We start from the raw sequence: 20447 nt of genomic DNA, 5'->3' as shown, positions 1-20447 counted from the left end.
TAAACTTTAAAGGTAGCAAAATAAATGATTGGTACATACACAGATGATTAAGCTGGAAGCCAAAGTATCAATAATATATATTGTAATGGTTTGCTTAAAAATGAGGATTTTTAAAATCATAATGGAGAAATGACATTTCTGAAATATAGAAATATAAAAAGCAGTGTAGCTATGAACTTAATATGCCATTAAAAAGAACTTGTTAAACCCCATTCACCAAGGTGTATCTTTTAGCAAGTTTTTTTGCAGTGATCCTAGCAGCAAGACAATGGAAGTTAGCATCAGTTCAATGATTTCCACTTGATTGTAGTCTGTTGGGACCAGTGCACCCTCTAAAGACCCACTGATGGCAATTTCTGCATCCCCTCTTTAACTGAACATGCGTGGACTCCAGAGGTCGCTGTCAATTTCAGAGAAGAAATGACGGGTGATCACAGACAATTTACTCCCACCATTACTAGTGGGAGCAGAAAATCCAGGCAAGGTTGAAATTCCGACAACCTTTCATACTCATCACTGCTATGGCGTTGAGAAACTCACGCAGGTTGTTTGCCAGGTAAGGTTGGCACAATCTCCCAGTGAGTGTGGGCAGTGGACAGATTAGTGGTCAGTTTTGTCGCTCAGTTAGGCTTTCCAATGTAGGCAGCCTGCAGAGAGGGAGAGGCAGCCGAGCAGCAAGGTGGAGAGAACAGGAGAGGATTTTTGTTTCCTAAGAAAACCCATGGGAATTGGTGTAGCATTGTGGGTTTTTTTCAGTTTGTACAAATGCCTGGATGGAAGTTGCATTGGTCAGGCTAAGCCTGTCATACCTGTTGTTCTGTGGATTTCATTTTACTGTCAGTGGAAAAGGAAGTTGTGGATGTAAAATCTTTCCTAATTGCGTTAGGGGTCAGAGGGTGACAAAGGACATCATAAGGTCACAGCAGTTTCAGGTGAACTCCGAGGTCATGCCTGAGATTTGAAATGGTTATTTTGCAATATTCTTCACTCCTGGAGATTAAGCTCAGCTACCATTAATATCTTTGTAAATGTTAAAGTGGATACAGATGTAATCCTGAAAAGAGAAAGGGTCTGAAACTGTATCGGGCTAGTGGTCCAGCCGCCATTTACCCGAGGCTACTCAAAAAATGGGAGCTGTGCTAATTGAGGCCCTTGCTCCTATATTTAATAGCTAGCTGGAGTCTTTAATCATTTTTATTGACTGGAGTGCATTTCGCATTGTACCAATATACAAAAAGGAAAATGAGTCAGGCCCAAGAAATAAATTATAGCCCTATTAACTTAATGATTGTTCTAAGAAAGCTGTTAGAAGCAATCATTAAGCAGACTCTGCATGAGTACCTTGAAAAAGAAGGATTACTATAGATTCTCAACATGGCTCTGGAAAAGAAGGTCATGTCTTAAGAACTTTGGTTGAATTATTCAAGGATTGATGGATGTAGGTAGCCCTGAAGACACTGCATATTTTAATTTTTAAAGAGATTTTGCAAGATGCCTTTCACAATATCAGTGCATCCCAGAATGCTTTACAGTGACCAATGTACTTTTAAAGTGTAGTCATGGCTATAATGTCGGAAAAACTGTAGACAATTTCAAAAAAGATCCACAAACAACACAAAGATAAATGACCAGCTATGTTTGTCGATGTTAATTGAGGGATAATTATTGGATAAGACACTGGGAGAAATCCCCAATTATTTGAATAGAGATCTTCCAAGTATGGGAAGAGGGGCTGCCTGAGTTAATGAAGAAGTATGAGGATGCGTTTTGCGACAAGTTAGATAAAATAAAGGACCTGCAGGCAAAGATCTATGTAGATTCAGAGGCAACCCCTCATTTTCTAGAGCGAGACCAGTACCATATGCCTTGCGAGAAAGTTGGACACGGAATTTAAGAGATTGGAAGGAACTCGCACTATCCAGCTGGTTCAATTTGTGGAGTGGGCAGCACCCATAGTCCCCGTGGTGAAGCCTGACAAAACCATCTGCATCTGTGGATACTACAAATTAACAGTTAATCAGGCTGCAAGTTAGATAAATATTCAATCCCCAAGATTGAAGGTTTGTACACAAAGCTGGCTGGAGGTCAATCTTATACAAAGCTAGATATGAGCCACGCATATCAGCAACTTGAGTTAGACAAGGCCTCTCGAGGTTATGTTATGATAAACACGGACAAAGGCTTGTTTCAGGATGTACACCTACCCTTTGGTGTACTGTGGGCATGTGTTATTATCTGGGGAACAATGGAAAGTCTATTTGCTGTGAATTGTAGTATATGTGGATGATGTTTTGAAAACTGAATTGTTAGAAGCGGAGTACCTAGCTAATTGAGAGGAGGCGCTAAGGAAATTTCAAGAGGCTGGAGTATTCCTCAAGCAGGAAAAATGTACTTTTCAAGCCACTGAGGTCACCTATCTGGGTTGTCACGTAACTACACAAGAATTACACCTCATGGAAGACCAGCTCAGAGCAATAAAGGAGGCATCGGCCCCCGGAAACACATCTGGGTGCAAGTCATTCTACGAATGGTGAATTACTTTAGGCAGTTTCTACCACATTTGTCGACAATTTTGACCCTTTTGCATATGCTACCAAAGAAGCACCAGCATTGGGTTTGGAAGACGCACCAGAAAGAAGCTTTTAACAGATTTTTGTAAGGGCCACGAAGAATCCAGCACGAGTTTTAAGGATACAAAGTAATAACATTTATTTACAATAACATATATATATATAACAGCAGCAGCAACTTCCCTTGCTGCACACTCCTTCCTGCTGGTTCCAAACTGGCCAGCTTTATTTATACATGGAGTTTACTAATGGTTTCTCCGCCCCCCTCATTGGGGAAGCTCATACACCCACAGGATTGTGGGATTGTCAATAGTCCCCAGCCAATGGTAAGCAGGCAGGTTATAACATCCCATCCTCGTTGCCAGTTTTGTAAGGGCCACGAAGAATCCAGCACGAGTTTTAAGGATGCAAAGTAATAACATTTATTGACAATAACATATATATATATAACAGCAGCAGCAAATTCCCTCGCTGCACACCCCTTCCTACTGGTCCAAACTGGCCAGTTTTATTTATACTAGGAGTTTACCAATGGTTTCTCCGCCCCCCTCATTGGGGAAGCTCATACTCCCACAGGATTGTGAGATTGTCATTAGTCCCCAGCCAATGGTAAGCAGGCAGGTTATAACACAGATTAAAGCGATTGTTACTTCCATTGAGTATATTGGTGCATTTCGACCTGTCTAAGGAACTGGTTTTAACCTGTGATGCCTCCCCATATGGTGACGGTGCTGTTTTGTCCCATAGGATGGGCGACAGATCTGAAAGACCTATTGGATAGGCATCGAGAACCCTCTCAGAGGCCAAGAAAAGCTACTCACAGATTTAAAAAGAAGGCTTGTCAATAGTATGTGGGGTAAAGAATATTCACCAATATGCATATAGGAGGCACTTTACCATTCTTATGGACCACAAACCACTCTTGGATCTTTTTAAAGAAGATTGGCTATTCCGCCAATCGCTTCATCAATAATTCAGCGTTGAGTGTTAATTTTGTCTGCCTTCCAATATACATTCAAGCACTGGCCTGGAACACATGTCGGGAATACAGATGTGCTTAGTCGCCTGCCTTCACCAGAGAGTGCAGCATCTCCCCCAGTACTGCAGGAAATTGTGATGAATTTCTTGGACACGTTGCCAGTTCCGACGCAGCACATCAAGTATTGGAGCAGCAGGGATCTGCTGTTGTCCAAAGTGAGGCACAGGATTCTAAGGCATCTCAGGACCAGACTAAACCTGGTGTTTCTGAATTTTCGGGGGAGGGTAGAGGGCAGTCAGTTCAGTTAGAAGAAAAGTCACGATTCAGGCAAATCAACAAGGCCGTATTCAGTGGATGGAGCCTTGTACGGCAGAGATTGTGGAAGCAGCTCGAGATGGATCCCAGGAATTGTATCAAAACAAGGCCTTTGACGAATCGTCCGGAAGCATGAAGACCATGTCCAAGGATGAGAATTGAACCCAGCAGCCAGTAGTGCCACCTAAAACCATGTTGCCAGCAGGAAACATTGTTGACTATCCGAGCAGTGAAGTAGCGAGCCAACCTGTGACAGGTGAGTCTGTCGTCCCCATGGAAATGGATGAAGCTGAGTTCCCAGTACCTGAGGTTTCTGCAGAGAGCTCCCCGGTGGAGGCACTCCCGACAGAATTACGCCGCTCCATTAGAAATTGGAAACCACCTGAGAGACTCAATTTATGGTGGACTGATTACACGTGTTTAATGTTCTAATTATTGGAGACGAAGAAACGTAATTATTATCAATGTATAAAAGAGAGAGCGATGTGGTGTTTGTCCTCTTCATGGAGCGATCCGTCAAGAGGCGCTTTTAAATCTTCTCGCTCTATTTGTTTCCTGTTTAAAATTGAAGAAATTGGACATGAAACTACAGAGTTCCCAGGGAAAGTAAAGGTGCATGATCAAGGCACTGGATTCGTCAATATGGCAGAAATTGACATCGGAGCTGGCATCGCTATATTAGCTGGTCATCTGGAATGGCTCAGCAGGTTAATGTTGCTCTTAAAAAAAGTTTACATTATACTTGGGCTGGAAGTGTATCAGAATGGGTTAATAGTTACGGTAACGAGATAGCGATGTGTATCATGACATCAGCATCATGTGCTAGAGATTCAATAGAGAGATGGAATAGTCTGCACACAAGAGTGATGTACTTACCCAGGAGCTCATCAAGCATATATAACATCAATTATTGGCTATCCCGTGCTTGCAAGGATGATTGCCTTCCATACATTTGAAGATGGTTGATGAGGCCAATTTGGGATCTGCAGACATTATGGCACATAGAACATTTGTTGTCATGTGGGATGTCTGGACACGTGTTAGTAATTTAGGTCACGGTGTTTTCTTTTCGCTGCACTCCCTTTTTCCTCTTCATTTTGTCATCATTGGCTCTCAAGATGCTGGTATCCTTCTGAGTGACTCTGCTACCACCTGGTTTGATCCAAGGCGATGGTCTCCCAGGAGTTAATGTCAATGTTGCACTTGTTCATATTGGCTTTCAGCACACCCTTGATCCGCTTCTTCTGTCCTCCTGTGGTGCGTCTACCCTGACTGAGCTGGGAGAAGTAGACCTGCCTTGGGAGCCTGTTATCTGACACCTGGGCTGGGATTCACCATTACGAGTCCAACCCACTACCGACGGGGAATGTCCGCGCACCGTTAGCCGGCGACAGGGTTCTCTCCTCCCGCTGCTTATAAAGGAATTTTCCATTGGAGCCATCCCGTGTCGCCGGGAAACCTGGGGCGGGGGTGCGCTGCCGGCGGGAACATTGGGCGCGATTCTCCACTCCCACGCCGGTTGGGAGAATCGCCTGGGCCGCCAAAATTTCCGGGGACGCCGGTCCAACGCCCTCCCACGATTCTCCCAAGCGGCGGGAACGGCCCGGTCGAGTTTCGCGGGCCGCAGGCCGGAGAATCGCCGGAGTCACCCAAAATGGCGATTCTCCGGCACCCCCGCTATTCTGAGGCCCAGATGGGCCGAGCGGCCAGGCCAAAGCAGCGGGTTCCCCCCGGCGCCATCCACACCTGGTCGCTGCAGTCGTGGGCGGTGCGTGAACTGGGGGCGAGGGGGGGGCGGCCTGTGGGGGGGGGGCGAGGGGGGATCCTGCACCGGGCTTCACCTGGAATGTGGGGCGGCCCGCGATCGGTGCCCACCGATCGTCGGGCCGTCCTCTCTGAAGGAGGACCTCCTTCCTTCCGCAGCCCCGCAAGATCCGTCCCCCATCTTCTTGCGGGGCGGATTTAGACAGGACGACAACAACGCATGCGTGGGTTGGCGCCGGCCAACCCGCGCATGCGCGGATGACGTCCGTTATGCGACGCCGGCCGCGTGATCTATGCGGCGCCGCTTTTACGCGGGCGACAAGGCCGGGCGCGTGTAGATGACGTGGCCCCGATACTGGCCTATTGTCAGGGCCTGAATCGGTCGGGACCGGGGCCATTCCGCGCCGTCGTGAACCTCGACGGCGTTCACGACGGCGCGGCCACTTCGGCGTGGGAGTGGAGAATCCCGCCCAGGGAATCCCTCCTCCAGCGAACGGCCAGAGAATACCATCCCTGAACTATGTGACCAACCCATGGAAGCTGATCTTAGTCTCAATGCTTGCAGTGCCTGCTTGCGAGAGGGTACTGAATTTGGTGAGTTTGTCCTCTCACATAACATTTAAGATCTTCTGCAAAAAGCAATAATGGTATGGCTCCAATGATTTGAGGAGCCTCCTGCATTTTTCCCATGTATATGGTATTAATAAAGTACTTTTGAAGTAATCAGCCTGAGTCAGACCAGAGATACTCATAAGCAGAGGGAAACCTTCCCAGTATAGATGAGGCCATGAGACCGAACCACAAAACCTCAATGTCAATTAAATCGCAAACACAAGTCTTGAAAAACACTACTTAGCATCATTAAATAATTGAAAATAAAATACACCCAGGAAATACTTCTGAATATTACCGTGCAATCGACATATCCTCAAATATATTATCTCAAAACTCCTTCTGTCAGTAACGAGAAATCATATTAATTAGATCAGGGGTTCTATGGAATTCAAAGGTGAATGGAAGTTCAGGAGACTTCAAGATTTCAAAATATACACCATAGAAAGAAAGGGGTAATTTTAAGCTGTCTCTTATTTTAATGGAGCTGCAATTAACAAGTACCTGCTAACCCCCAGTGGCCCCAGAATCTACCTATGTAGAATTAGATTTTGTGGCCTTAAAGGGTGCCATTTAAACACAATTTTACTTTCGTTGATAGGTCGCGTTGGAAATCTGCCTAATTTAATTTGCACTATTCACAAGGATGATACCAGAGGTGAGAGGTTTTAATTATTTTGTGGGATGTGGGTGTCACGAGCAAGGCCAGCATTTGTTGTCCTAATTGCCCTTGAACTGAGTGGCTTGTAAAGGAATAATATGATGGTCATATCAGAGGGCAGGTAAGAATCAATCACATTGTTGTGTGTCTGAAGTCACATATAGGCCAGACCATTAAGGGTGTCAGATTTCCTTCCCTAAAGGGCAAAAGTGAGCCAGATGGATTTGTACAACAGTCGATGATAGTTTTGTGGTCACCAATACAGAGTTGGATGGCTTGATCACCCGCTGTTGAGAGGAGAAGCGCGATCTTTCTTGCATCAGACGCACCCTCGAGGTCTGAGGCTGCGATGTACAGCAGAAACCTTTGCTTGAATGTCCGCCAGTTGGCACTGAGATTGCCGGAGGTCCTGAGCTGGTGAGGAGCCTGAATCTTCTCCATGGTGCCAGGATTTGCTGGTCGTCACGGAACGGACTGAGGTAAGCCACCTTAAATTAGTAGTCTCCTGGTAACATGTCATGTTAGGTACACTGGTATAACACTGGCTGCAACTGGATGCAGCTTAGATCAAAAATATACTCCAGACCTTGAAATTAGTTCAATCAGGTTTATTGAACTAATGGCACAGTTAGCACCGTTCTCTGTGAGTTCGACTCTCTGCTAACTTAAATGTAGTTACTCTGTCTGACTGAACCAGAGTAGCTCTTAGCCACGTGGTGGAGGTGTGAGATTGTAACAACACCCTTGGACTGACTCTCGAGATGTTCATCAGTGGAAAGAGGCAGAGTGTGAGTGCCTCGTGTCTTTTATAGTCAGATCCCACCCCTGAGTGTCCTGCCTGCTTATTGGTCATGTCCTGTTCTCTGTGTCCATTAGCTGCTTGTCCGTGCCTGCCTGTATGTCATTAAGTGTGTGTCTGCATATCATGACAAGATTTATAATTCCTGTTTTTTTAAATATAATTGACATTCCACCAGCTGCTGAAGTGGGATATGAACCAGAGGATTACCCTGGACCTCTGGATTCCTAGTCCAATGACAGTACTACAGTGCCGACATCACCCCTATTGCAAAGATTTGGGAAGACTGGGCCTATTTCTTATAAGGCTAGGGGATAACTGACAGAGCGATTCCGAATAAAGAAAGGGGTTGATAGGGTGAATCAGAGAAAATGCTTCCACACGTGGAGGAGATCAAAACTAGAAGTCATAAATATCAGAAAGTCAGTAATAAATCCATCAGGGAATTCAAGCAATTTCCCCAGGAAATGGTGAGAATGTGGAACATGCTATCCAGAAGGAGTTTTGAGATGATTAGCATAGATGTAGTTAAAGGTTCGCTAAATAAGCACACAAAGGAGAAAGTAACAGGGGTTTATACCAAAAGGGTTAAATGAAGAAGTGGGGAGGAGATTTGCGTGGAGCATAAGGGCCGGTGTTGACCTGTTGGATCGAATGGCCTGTATCCGTGCTGGAGACTCTATGTAACTTGATGTATTTTTATCTCCTTTATTTAATGAAGGTACTCTGAGAGACTACTTACCGACCGTGGGATCTCCATCTGAAACCATAATGATGAACGATACAGATCGTGGGTCCAGAAGGCCCAGGTCATTGGCTTCCTTCAATATATAAATTGCTGACAGGATTGCTTCATTAATGTTTGTTCCTATTTAAGACAAAAGATTGAAAACAGTGAATGAATGATGCGAGCAATGTAAATGGATCATCGCTAATTAGTGGAACAACTTGGAGATAGTGAGGTGCAGCAGTTGCAGGATTTTTTAAAAATTGCTTCATTTGTTTTAAAAATACAAATTTTAAAAACTGGTGGCCTTTAACTTTTCCGCTTCCAGAAATGTCAGATTCTTTGATCTGTATATCGCCAGCTGTTCTGGACCAATTGAGCCCATTCAAGGCCTCACCCTGCTATCACGGGTATCTTACCCATGGCAAAGGTAGGCCTATACCTTGAGGGAAGCACTGCAGCTTTAGATGCATGGGGTTTGGCGTTGGACAAGGGTAGAGGGGTGTGGTTGGGGAGTGTGCCCACTGATGTGGATCCCCTGGGCGCCTTGGAGGCACCCCTTCCCAAGGTAATCTCCCTTTTTAAATCTGGCCTTTTGAACCTACTCCCCTCATTCACGCACTGAGGCACTGAACCCCTAGGTGTGGTGGGACTGCCTGTAGTTCCAACAGTGGCCACTGCTCCTAGCTGGCGTTGCTGGAACCACAGAGCTGCTGACCATCCGATTGGTCGATAGCTCTCTAAGGTGGGACTGGCTCCCGAGAAAGGGACGGAAGTCTAGCTTTAAACCAATTAACTATGCTCCCAGCATGATATTGCAGTGGGGCAGCAGTAGTCAGGCGTCCCCCAAGACATTTGACCCCCTGGTGAGTCGGCGACCATGGTGTAAAATCCAACCTCACATGTCAACAATATTTAAAAGAAGAAGGAAGGGAAGGCAGCTGCTTCACATGGATTTGTATTGAACTGGAGCCAGAATTTACAGTCCCCTGGTAATTAGCAACCTTTCCTCACCAACAGAAATCCAACTACAAATTCACCAGGTGCTTAGCTGGACTTGGCCTCATCAGCATCATGTATTGTAATGAATGAAGCATATCCGATCTAGATTTCACGCCTGGGGAAAGCGGGCAACATAATCAAAGACCTCTCCCACCTGGCTTACTCCCCCAACTTCTTCCATCGGGCAGGTGTTACAAAAACACACAAGAACAGACTCAAAAACAGCTTCTTCCCCACTGTTACCAGACTCCTAAGCGACCTTCTTATGGACTGACCTGATTAATACGACACCCCTGTATGCTTCACCCGATGCCGATGTCTATGTATTTACATTGTGCACCTTGTGCTGCCCTATTATGTATTTTCTTTTTATTTTATTTTCTTTTCATGTACTAAATGATCTGTTTGAGCGGCTCGCAGAAAAATACTTTTCACTGTACGTCGGTACACGTGACAATAAACAAATCCAATCAAATATCCTGACCATTCAAAGCGCCTCCAACATCTACAAGACTGAAGTCAAGAGCAGTGTTCCCTCCAACCTGCATGAGTGTGTGGCAGTGCAGGGGACTAATAGGTCGTGCACAAGCTGATGCATGCATGCCAGGCTGAATGGCAATCTTACAGGGACTGCACAGTTGAACAGGCGTGCCGTGTACAGCAAAGGGGCATTAGAGGGAATATTGATCAAGGGTGTGATGGAACACACACCCACTTACCTGAAATGGAGTAGCCACAGCTTTAAGCAGCTCATTACGTCATCCAAGGCAAAGTGGTTCTCTTGATCTGAGATCCTGTCACTGCACCCAATATCTACCCCCTCCTGTAGACTGTGGTTCCAGCACGTGCAATTACAGAATGCATTACAGCAATTCGTCAAGCTTGCGGTGACACCACCAACCAGCATTGTGACCTCTGCCCTCAAAAGCCATACTACCTCAAAGACATCATCATTTTCCCATTCCCGTCTGAGTCATACGCCAGCCCGACTTGGACATGGATCTTTAAAAAAATTAATTTACGGGATGTGGGCGTCACTGGTTAGGCCAGCATTTATTGCCCATCCCTAGTTGCCCTTCAGAAGATGGTGGTGAGCTGCCTTCTTGAACCGCTGCAGCCCTTGAGGTGTAGGTCCACTCACTGTGCTGTTAGGGAGGGAATTTAGAACATAGAACATACAGTGCAGAAGGAGGCCATTCAGCCCATCGAGTCTGCACCGACCCACTTAAGCCCTTACTTCCACACTTTCCCCGTAACCCAATAACCCCATCTAACCTTTTTGGTCACTAAGGGCAATTTAACATGGCCAATCCACCTAACCTGCACGTCTTGGACGTGCAGGTTAGGTGGATTGGCCATGATAAATCCACGATTTTGACCCAGCAACAGTAAAGGAACGGTGATATATTTCCAAGTCAGGATGGTGAGTGACTTGGCGGGGAACCGCCAGGTGGTGGGTGATGTGTTTAGTGAGTTGGTTCAATGTTGACTGCAATTGGATGCAGTGAAACTAGAAACAGGCTTCCGACACAGGAGATGGTCCAACACTGTTTTATTGAACTTGCTGATTGCTGTACATAATCTGCTGTGGGTTGACACTCTATTAATCTAACTGACAATCTCCTACTGGCTTGACCACACTAGCTCTCTACCACATGGAGATGGTGCTCACTGCCTTGTGCACTCTAACTATCTCAGTAGCTGTGTCCTATGCGAGGGAGAGCGTCTTAATGCCCTATGGGCTTTATAGTGGTGGTGTCCTGTCTGGTGATTGGTTGTTCTGTGTCCTGTGTGTTCATTGGTTATCCTGTGTGTCAATCACTGCCTGTCTGCATCTCATTATATACATGAGTGGATATTATGACCGTGGGGTTCCCAGGTATCTGCTGCCCTTGTCCTCCTAGAAGGTAGTGGTCATGGGTTTGGAAGGTGCTGCCTAAGGAACGTTGGCGAGTTACTGCAGTGCATCTTGCAGATGGTAGACACGGCTGCCACTGTTTGTTGGTGGTGGAGGGAGTGAATATTTGTGGAAGGAGGAGCAATCAAGCGGGGCTGCTTTGTCCTGGATGGTGTCGAGCTTCTTGAGTGTTATTGGCAACCAGGTATGGACAATACATGCAACCTTGTCAATATTGCCTCCATCCCATTAGCAAATTAAGAACAGATGCTTCTATATACACATTTTTGGTCTCAAAGGGACAAGCTAAACATAGATTCCCCCTTAGTAGCTGGTAAATACATTGTACATTACATGGTTTTAATGCTCATGCTTTGATTAAATGATGCTTCAATCAATGTACCATGAATAACACTAGAGGTGATACACTTATAATCAATGAATTATCGGGAATGAGAACCACCTCATTGAGAAGGAATTAAAGTGACAAAATAAACCTGAAGAGGTCCCTCAATGGCTCTGTGAGTTTAGCCAGTAAGCAGGAGTTAGCAGTCAGTGAGGAGGTCTCAGCTCTGCTCTCCAGCCTGTCAGGAAATTAGTTGATCTCAGCCATGTGTCAATGAAGATGTTAAAATTGAAGTGGGTTAGTCAGGGCTCCACTCCTGCCAGCTATTCAACAATCTCCGCCGTGACGCACAGGATCAGGTTCAGCTGTGATTCCCACACAAGTCCAACCAGCAGCCTGCCAGCAGTCACTACACCACTCCCTCATGAATGATGGACACTTGGGTGAGATGCTGTAGTGGAATCATACACAGCAGCAGTCCACACCTTCAGGAGAGGGGAGGAAAGAAAAGTGGCAGAGAAATTTGGTGACGAGAAGGGAGAAGACAGATAAACAAATATCTTTGAGGTAAATTTTAAATGTCTGTTTTGCTGAAAGTGGGTGGTGTTGTGCTATTGGCGTGACATTATGTTTATTGTCTGGCACATTGAGAGTTAATGTGATACTTCATTCTACCACCAGATGGAGCTGGGTAGCAGACCTATAAAAGGGAATGCCTCTCAGACTTCTGGGAGAAGGTGTAAGAATGAGTAAGGAGAGGGGTAAGTGTGAGTTAAGATAGATCAGTAGTATAGAGTTCTGTAGCATAGATATAGTATAGTCTTGTTTATTAGTTAATACCTTGTAATGTGTTTGAATCATAATTTGTGTAGTGTAAATACACTAAGCTTTGTTTAATAACAAAGCTTGATGTTCTTTGGCTACACTACAACTTTAATCCACCCTGAGAAACTCAACAAGGAACATCACAATTGGTGCCACGAAACACAAAGCTGTGGCTCCACACTTAGCAAGTACAATGCTATAACTTGTGCTGTTGTGAGGATCTAGACCAGCTCTTTCCCCATTGGGCAGGCCAGCGGTGAGTTACCCTGGGCTATCCTTACACATTTCCTCAACACGTACCACCATTGGGCTGGATTTTCTCAACGTATTTTCTGGCCTCCGCAATCTGGTTAGGAGTGGCTGGAACCAGGTGATCATTCCAGAAACGAATATTGTGGTTGAAGTCAATGATGGTGAATTGGTCCTCAGGGCGGAGATCGGCCAAAATCGTTGCCATGGCTTCGACAGTCTAATTTGGAGAATGGAAAATATTGATTGGTTTTCTCATCATTGGATTCAGATCTCCAGAATGACAGGTGATTTTGGAGATGGTTAGAGAGTCACATTTTTGAGTTAGTTGTCCAGTTCCTTTCCACATACATGCAAAAGGTTTAGCTATTCACGAAAAGAACAATCAGGACATCCTAGAATCTGGACAGAGAATTCGGAGTTACAATGCCATTTGAATATGGATGCAAACTGCAAAAACGATTGACAGTGATACCTGGAAGTTGCTTTGTGAGAAATTATATCAATGGTTGCTATTCTTAGGTTTTAAACGGTACTGTTGGCCGGGGGGGGGGGGGGGGGGGGGGGGGGGGGGGGGGGGTGGTGGATGGAAGATTCAAATTTCTGTAGGTCAGAAACATGTAATGGATACCTATTATAATTAATATAAAACCGATGTGTCAGGCGTTGATCGGTTGGTAACATTCTTGCCCCTGAGTTATTAGGTTGTGGGTTCAAGTCCTACTCAGGGCAAGTCTGGGTAGCACAGTGGTCAGCACAGTTGCTTCACAGCTCCAGGGTCCCAGGTTTGATTCCTGGCTTGGGTCACTGGCTGTCTGGAGTCTGCATGTTCTCCCCGTGTCTGCGTGGGTTTTCTCCGGGCGCTCCGGTTTCCTCCCACAAGTCCTGAAAGATGTGGTTGTTAGATGAATTGGACATTCTGAATTCTCCCTCTGTGTACCCGCACAGGTGCCGGAATGTGGCGACTAGGGGGTTTTCACAGTAACTTCATTGCAGTGTTAATGTGAGCCCACTTGTGACAATAAAGATTATTTTCAAAAGAAGTCCTACTTGAGCGCAAAAGCCAAGGCTGCAGCTTCAGTGCAGTCCTGAGGGAGAGCTGCCATCTTGTAGATGAGGCATTAAAAACCGAGACACAGTCTTCCCCTCAGGTGGATTGGAAAGATCTCATGGTGTGGTTTTCAACAAGCCCAGGGGAGTTTCCCAGGTCTCCTGGTGAATATGTTTCCCTCAATCAGCATCACTAAAACAGATGATTTGGTCATTAACACACTGCAGTTTGTGGGAGAGTGCGGGAGCTGTGTCTCTGACAATACAACAGTGACTACACTTCCAAAGTACTTCATTAGCATTTGGGGGTGTCTGGTGACCATGAAAGGCACTACACAAACACAAGTCTTCGTTTTTAAAATGCAACTTAATAATAATAAATGGAGCATTTAGTTCTGTGCCAAGAATCCTCCTGTGCGCTTGTACTCCAAGCCTATTTTATTAAAACACGAGGGAGTTAAGAAACTGTGACATAAAATATATCTTGTTTTTTTTTTGTAATTAGTTGCCGCCATATAAAAATTCACTTAAATATTATTATATTAGTAAGTAAGTACTCCTTCAAGAAACTGTGAATTTGTTTTGGCATTGCAAATATATGACAGATATCGTCTGAGGTGTGCAGACATACCCAATTGGTTAGAAGTCTTGGAATTATTTCAATGAATAGAAGCTAAACTAGATACAACAACATGGAAATGCTGAAGGTGGCGCCCTCTATCATTATCAAGTAGTGTTGTTTTGCTAACTTTTAATTGAGGGATGTTTCCCCAAAGTAGTGCTATTGTAGCAATGACCCAGCCTGCTGTGCTAACGAACATAATACAGGTCGCAGAGAAAATGTGACGAGAGTATCTGTTCAGAATCCCTTGCTTGGGGGAGCTCCCAATTTCAACTGTACCACCCTTTCACTTTGGTTTGGACGTTGGGGCATCCCTTCCTCTATCATTGCTTCATTCTGGAAACCAAGATCAAAAGTGGAGGGGATGACAATGCACACATGAAAACCCAAAGATGCACACAGAACGATTCAGAATCCAGGAAGCTGTCTGACAAGAATGTTTTCTTTTCTCCTACCGGTAGAGAATATATTGAGGTCAGTGTCTTTCAAGGGAGTATGCAGAAAGTCAGAAAGAGTAAGTGTAATATCCTCGAGGGATGCGAGCACGATTTAACCAGCGCGTTGTGCCTGGCGCGGTTCTGGGCGCGCTGGTTAAATAGCGGGAGAGGCCAAAATCGAGATTCACGCTGGGCGCGAATCAGTTTGCTATCTCATCAGCCCTTTCCCGATTGCGAGTTCCGCATCTTACCCAAATATGGCGAGCATATCATTAACCCCAATTTGCATTTATTTCAATCTCATTAGCGAGACTGAAGTTGAATGTAACAGCCTCCTGGGAATTAACTGCCTCCCCAGCATGAAATCTCCGCCCCCTCCGAACCGGCGTCCTTGTGATGCGCACCCCAGCGCAGGCGGAAGGCCTTTGCCGCATCATCGGCCGGCCCATCTGCGATGCTCTTCCCTTGATTGGCCGGGTTCCTGATGGCGCGGGGCGCATGTGGTCTGAGCCGGCGTGCCGGCTGCGGACTGTGTCCAGCGCCGCCACTCTTGGCTGGGATCCGTACCGCTGGCTGACGGGGCATCTGCTAGGATTGGGGGGGTGGCCAGGGGATGGGTTGTGGAGTCCCGGTTTTGTGGGTTAGGTTATGCGCATGGCCGGTGCCATGTTGTACGGCGCGATCGGTGCATGAGCGGCCTGGGTCCCGGTCATTCTCCGGCCGTTTTCGCCGCGGTCCGCGGGCATTTCATGCGGCGCCGGTGCTAGCCCCTCCGGTTCCGAAATCGGTGAGGGGTTCGGGCCGATTTTCCTGACGTGAAACCCCCGTGGATTCTCTGTTCGAGCCGGCACTCAGTCGCAGAAACGGAGAATCCCACCCCATAGCCTCAGTCGATGCAGCCGTCTGGGATCCATGTGTCCCAGTGTACAAGTTGTGAAAAGAAAGTTAGACTGACCCAAGCAACAAAAGCAATTGGAAAGGAAAAGACTTTGGTATTATCAGTATGGCTTGATTATGTTTGGAGACATAAAAATGACGATATGGAAATTTTCTCAACCTCTGAGATATTGGGATACAGATCTGCTGCATAATTTCAGAACCTTCACGATATCTTAATCCTGAAAAAATATCACTGGAGCAAAAGCGTTTACCTGCTTCATTTTAATTCCCCACATTGAGCCACTGACATCAATGACAAAGACAATGTTCTTGGGAAGTGGTGGAAGATTGCTTGGAGCAAAAAAGTGAGCAAAGTAACCATTGGAAACCTACAATGAGAGAGAAAAAAAGATTTGCAATGCTTTAGTACCAAAGTAAGTTTTTGTTTCCGAAGGTGCAAGTGAAATGCGCTAAATATCAGACAAGGACCTGGATGCTTCCACCGTTGAGCTCCCGTTTCACATCATATCTCACAACAATGCTTCCATCAATGGCAGAGTCCGAACAATTTGGACATTTCCGTTGCTGGTCCAAAGTTGGCTTGAAGGAAACATGAGCCTAAAAACACAAGACGGAATTGTCAGCGCCTCATCGACAAGCAATGACATCCAAAGGTGAATTTAGCTTTGGTCTCTGGGCCCTCGTTTGGGCTATATTGTGGCGCTCCCTGTTTCACATTCACCCAACGTATCAAATAACTTCGCTACACGGTGGCCTGTTGCTTTTGATACTTTTAAATTAAATCTTTTTATTGGCATTTTCAAAATTATATACATTGCCGTTTGTTTTCATTTATTGTACAGTCACCAAGGTTTTTTCTTAGGTTTCTCTATTTACAGTCTGTTGCCGTCTGGCTCAGCATACAATCCTCCCCCCCCTCCCAGCTTCCCTCTCCCTGAACCCCCCTCCTCCCAGCTCCCCTCTCCCTGAACCCCCCTCCCTCCCTTCCCCCCCTTCACTGCTGCCCCCCATTCTTTCTTGCTGAGCTTTGCTACTCACCTTGCTCCCCCTCCCCCGGGCCCCCCTCGCTTTCCTCTTTCTGTCTTGTCCTGGCTATTTCCCCCTGGCTACTGGCTATTTATTTATTTATGTGTTGGCCACAAACAGGTCCCGGAACAGTCGGGTGAATGGCTCCCATGTTTTGTGGAAGCCCTATTCCGACCCACGGATGGCGAATTTGATTTTCTCCATTTGGAGAGATTCTGAGAGGTTGGACAGCCAGTCTGCAGCTTTGGGTGGTGCTGCTGATCGCCAGCCGGGCAGGATTCTACAGCAGGCGAACAGGGAGGCAGATGCAAACGTGTTCGCCCTCCTCCCCATGAAGAGATCTGCCTGGTCTGATACCCCCGAAAACCGCCACTTTCGGGCATGGCTCCACCCTCATCCCCACCACTTTGGACATTGCCTCGAAGAAGGCTGTCCCGTACCCAGCAAGACCAGAACATGTGGGCGTGGTTGGCCGGGCCTCCTTGGCATCATTCACATCCATCCTCCACCTTCGGGAAGGACCTGTTCATTCGGGTTCTGGTCAAGTGGGCTCTATGTACCACTTTTAGCTGCGTTAGGTTGAGCATGTGGAGGTAGAGTTGACCCTGTGCAGTGCTTCGTTCCAGAATCCCCACCCTATTTCAAACCCCAAGTCGTCCTCCCATTTCTTCTTTGTCGTGTCCAGTTCGGTGCCGGCCCTCTCTAGCAGTCGTTTGTACATGTCACTACAGTTCCCTCTGTCGAGGATGTCCAGTAGCTCTTCTAATAGTGTCTGTCGTGGTGGTCGCGGGTATGTCCGTGTCTCCTTCCGTAGGAAGTTTTTAAGCTGCAGGTATCTGAGTTTGTTGCCTTTAGCTAGTTGGAATCTCTGCGTCATTTCTATTAGAAATCTAGTGCTAGGAAACAGATTGTTGACAGTAACTTTGAAATTTAAAAAAAAGTATTTAAAAAAAAAAGACAAATTTTAATTAATTGACGCAATGTCAGTTAGAGGGGTGCTGTGCTCTGACTGTGAGATGTGGCAGGTCCGGGAGGCTTCCAGCGTCCCGGATGGCTTCATCTGCAGAAAGTGCACCCAACTGGAGCTCCTCACAGACCGCATGGTTCGGTTGGAGCAGCAATTGGATGCACTTAGGAGCATGCAGGTGGCGGAAAGCGTCATAGATCACAGTTATGTAAATGTGGTCACACCCAAGGTGCAGGCAGAGAAATGGGTGACCACCAGAAAGGGCAGGCAGTCAGTGCAGGAATCCCCTGTGGTTGTCCCCCTCTCGAACAGATATACCCCTTTGGATACTGTCGGGGGGGATAGCCTATCAGGGGAAAACAGCAGCAGCCAGAGCAGTGGCACCACGGCTGGCTCTGATGTTCAGAAGGGAGGGTCAAAGCGCAGAAGAGTAATAGTAATAGGGGACTCTATAGTCAGGGGCACAGATAGGCGCTTCTGTGGACGTGAAAGAGACTCCAGGATGGTATGTTGCCTCCCTGGTGCCAGGGTCCAGGATGTCTCCGAACGGGTAGAGGGAATCCTCAAGGGGGAGGGCAAACAGGCAGAGGTCGTTGTACATATTGGTACTAACGACATAGGCAGGAAGGGGCATGAGGTCCTGCAGCAGGAGTTCAGGGAGCTAGGCAGAAAGTTAAAAGACAGGACCTCGAAGGTTGTAATCTCGGGATTACTCCCTGTGCCACGTGCCAGTGAGGCTAGAAATAGGAAGATAGAGCAGATAAACACGTGGCTAAACAGCTGGTGTAGGAGGGAGGGTTTCCATTATCTGGACCACTGGGAGCTCTTCCGGGGAAGGTGTGACCTGTATAAGAAGGACGGGTTGCATCTAAACCGGAGAGGCATAAATATCCTGGCCGCGAGGTTTGCTAGTGTCACACGGGAGGGTTTAAACTAGTATGGCAGGGGGGTGGGCACGGGAGCAATAGGTCAGAAGGTGAGAGCATTGAGGGAGAACTAGGGAATAGGGACAGTGTGGCTCTGAGGCAGAGCAGACGGGGAGAAGTTGCTGAACACAGCGGGTCTGGTGGCCTGAAGTGCATATGTTTTAATGCAAGGAGCATTACGGGTAAGGCAGATGAACTGAGAGCTTGGATTACTACTTGGAACTATGATGTTGTTGCCATTACAGAGACCTGGTTGAGGGAAGGGCAGGATTGGCAGCTAAACGTTCCAGGATTTAGATGTTTCAGGCGGGATAGAGGGGGATGTAAAAGGGGAGGTGGAGTTGCGCTACTTGTTCGGGAGAATATCGCAGCTATACTGCGAGAGGACACCTCAGAGGGCAGTGAGGCTATATGGGTAGAGATCAGGAATAAGAAGGGTGCAGTCACAATGTTGGGGGTATACTACAGGCCTCCCAACAGCCAGCGGGAGATAGAGGAGCAGATAGGTAGACAGATTTTGGAAAAGAGTAAAAACAACAGGGTTGTGGTGATGGGAGACTTCAACTTCCCCAATATTGACTGGGACTCACTTAGTGCCAGGGGCTTAGACGGGGCGGAGTTTGTAAGGAGCATCCAGGAGGGCTTCTTAAAACAATATGTAAACAGTCCAACTAGGGAAGGGGCGGTACTGGACCTGGTATTGGGGAATGAGCCCGGCCAGGTGTTAGATGTTTCAGTAGGGGAGCATTTCGGTAACAGTGACCACAATTCAGTAAGTTTTAAAGTACTGGTGGACAAGGATAAGAGTGGTCCGAGGATGAATGTGCTAAATTGGGGGAAGGCTAATTATAACAATATTAGGCGGGAACTGAAGAACATAGATTGGGGGCGGATGTTTGAGGGCAAATCAACATCTGACATGTGGGAGGCTTTCAAGTGTCAGTTGAAAGGAATACAGGACCGGCATGTTCCTGTGAGGAAGAAAGATAAATACGGCAATTTTCGGGAACCTTGGATGACGAGTGATATTGTAGGCCTCGTCAAAAAGAAAAAGGAGGCATTTGTCAGGGCTAAAAGGCTGGGAACAGACGAAGCCTGTGTGGCATATAAGGAAAGTAGGAAGGAACTTAAGCAAGGAGTCAGGAGGGCTAGAAGGGGTCACGAAAAGTCATTAGCAAATAGGGTTAAGGAAAATCCCAAGGCTTTTTACACGTACATAAAAAGCAAGAGGGTAGCCAGGGAAAGGGTTGGCCCACTGAAGGATAGGCACGGGAATCGATGTGTGGAGCCAGAGGAAATGGGCGAGGTACTAAATGAATACTTTGCATCAGTATTCACCAAAGAGAAGGAATTGGTAGATGTTGAGTCTGGAGAAGGGGGTGTAGATAGCCTGGGTCACAGTGTGATCCAAAAAGACGAGGTGTTGGGTGTCTTAAAAAATATTAAGGTAGATAAGTCCCCAGGGCCTGATGGGATCTACCCCAGAATACTGAAGGAGGCTGGAGAGGAAATTGCTGAGGCCTTGACAGAAATCTTTGGATCCTCGCTGTCTTCAGGGGATGTCCCGGAGGACTGGAGAATAGCCAATGTTGTTCCTCTGTTTAAGAAGGGTAGCAAGGATAATCCCGGGAACTACAGGCCGGTGAGCCTTACGTCAGTGGTAGGGAAATTACTGGAGAGAATTCTTAGAGACAGGATCTACTCCCATTTGGAAGCAAATGGACGTATTAGTGAGAGGCAGCACGGTTTTGTGAAGGGGAGGTCGTGTCTCAC

General features: G+C 46.6%; 1 protein-coding gene across 1 annotated transcript in view; it reads right to left on the bottom strand.

Moving 5' to 3' along the window:
• The window catches only part of itih2 (inter-alpha-trypsin inhibitor heavy chain 2), a 93843-nt gene that overhangs the window by 44680 nt on the left and 28716 nt on the right, over positions 1-20447 (bottom strand). Inside the window, exons 8-11 of the mRNA XM_072471039.1 lie at positions 16224-16352; positions 16007-16123; positions 12798-12966; positions 8443-8568 (exon numbers count right to left, since the gene is read on the bottom strand). Of these exons, the coding sequence (XP_072327140.1) occupies positions 8443-8568; positions 12798-12966; positions 16007-16123; positions 16224-16352 (541 nt within the window). The remainder of the gene's footprint in view (positions 1-8442; positions 8569-12797; positions 12967-16006; positions 16124-16223; positions 16353-20447) is intronic.

Source organism: Scyliorhinus torazame, chromosome 13 (assembly GCF_047496885.1).
Source record: "Scyliorhinus torazame isolate Kashiwa2021f chromosome 13, sScyTor2.1, whole genome shotgun sequence".
Classification (NCBI taxonomy): Eukaryota; Metazoa; Chordata; class Chondrichthyes; order Carcharhiniformes; family Scyliorhinidae; genus Scyliorhinus; species Scyliorhinus torazame.
Note: the sequence above shows the minus strand (reverse complement) of the source record. Positions and strands in the feature narration are given on the sequence as shown.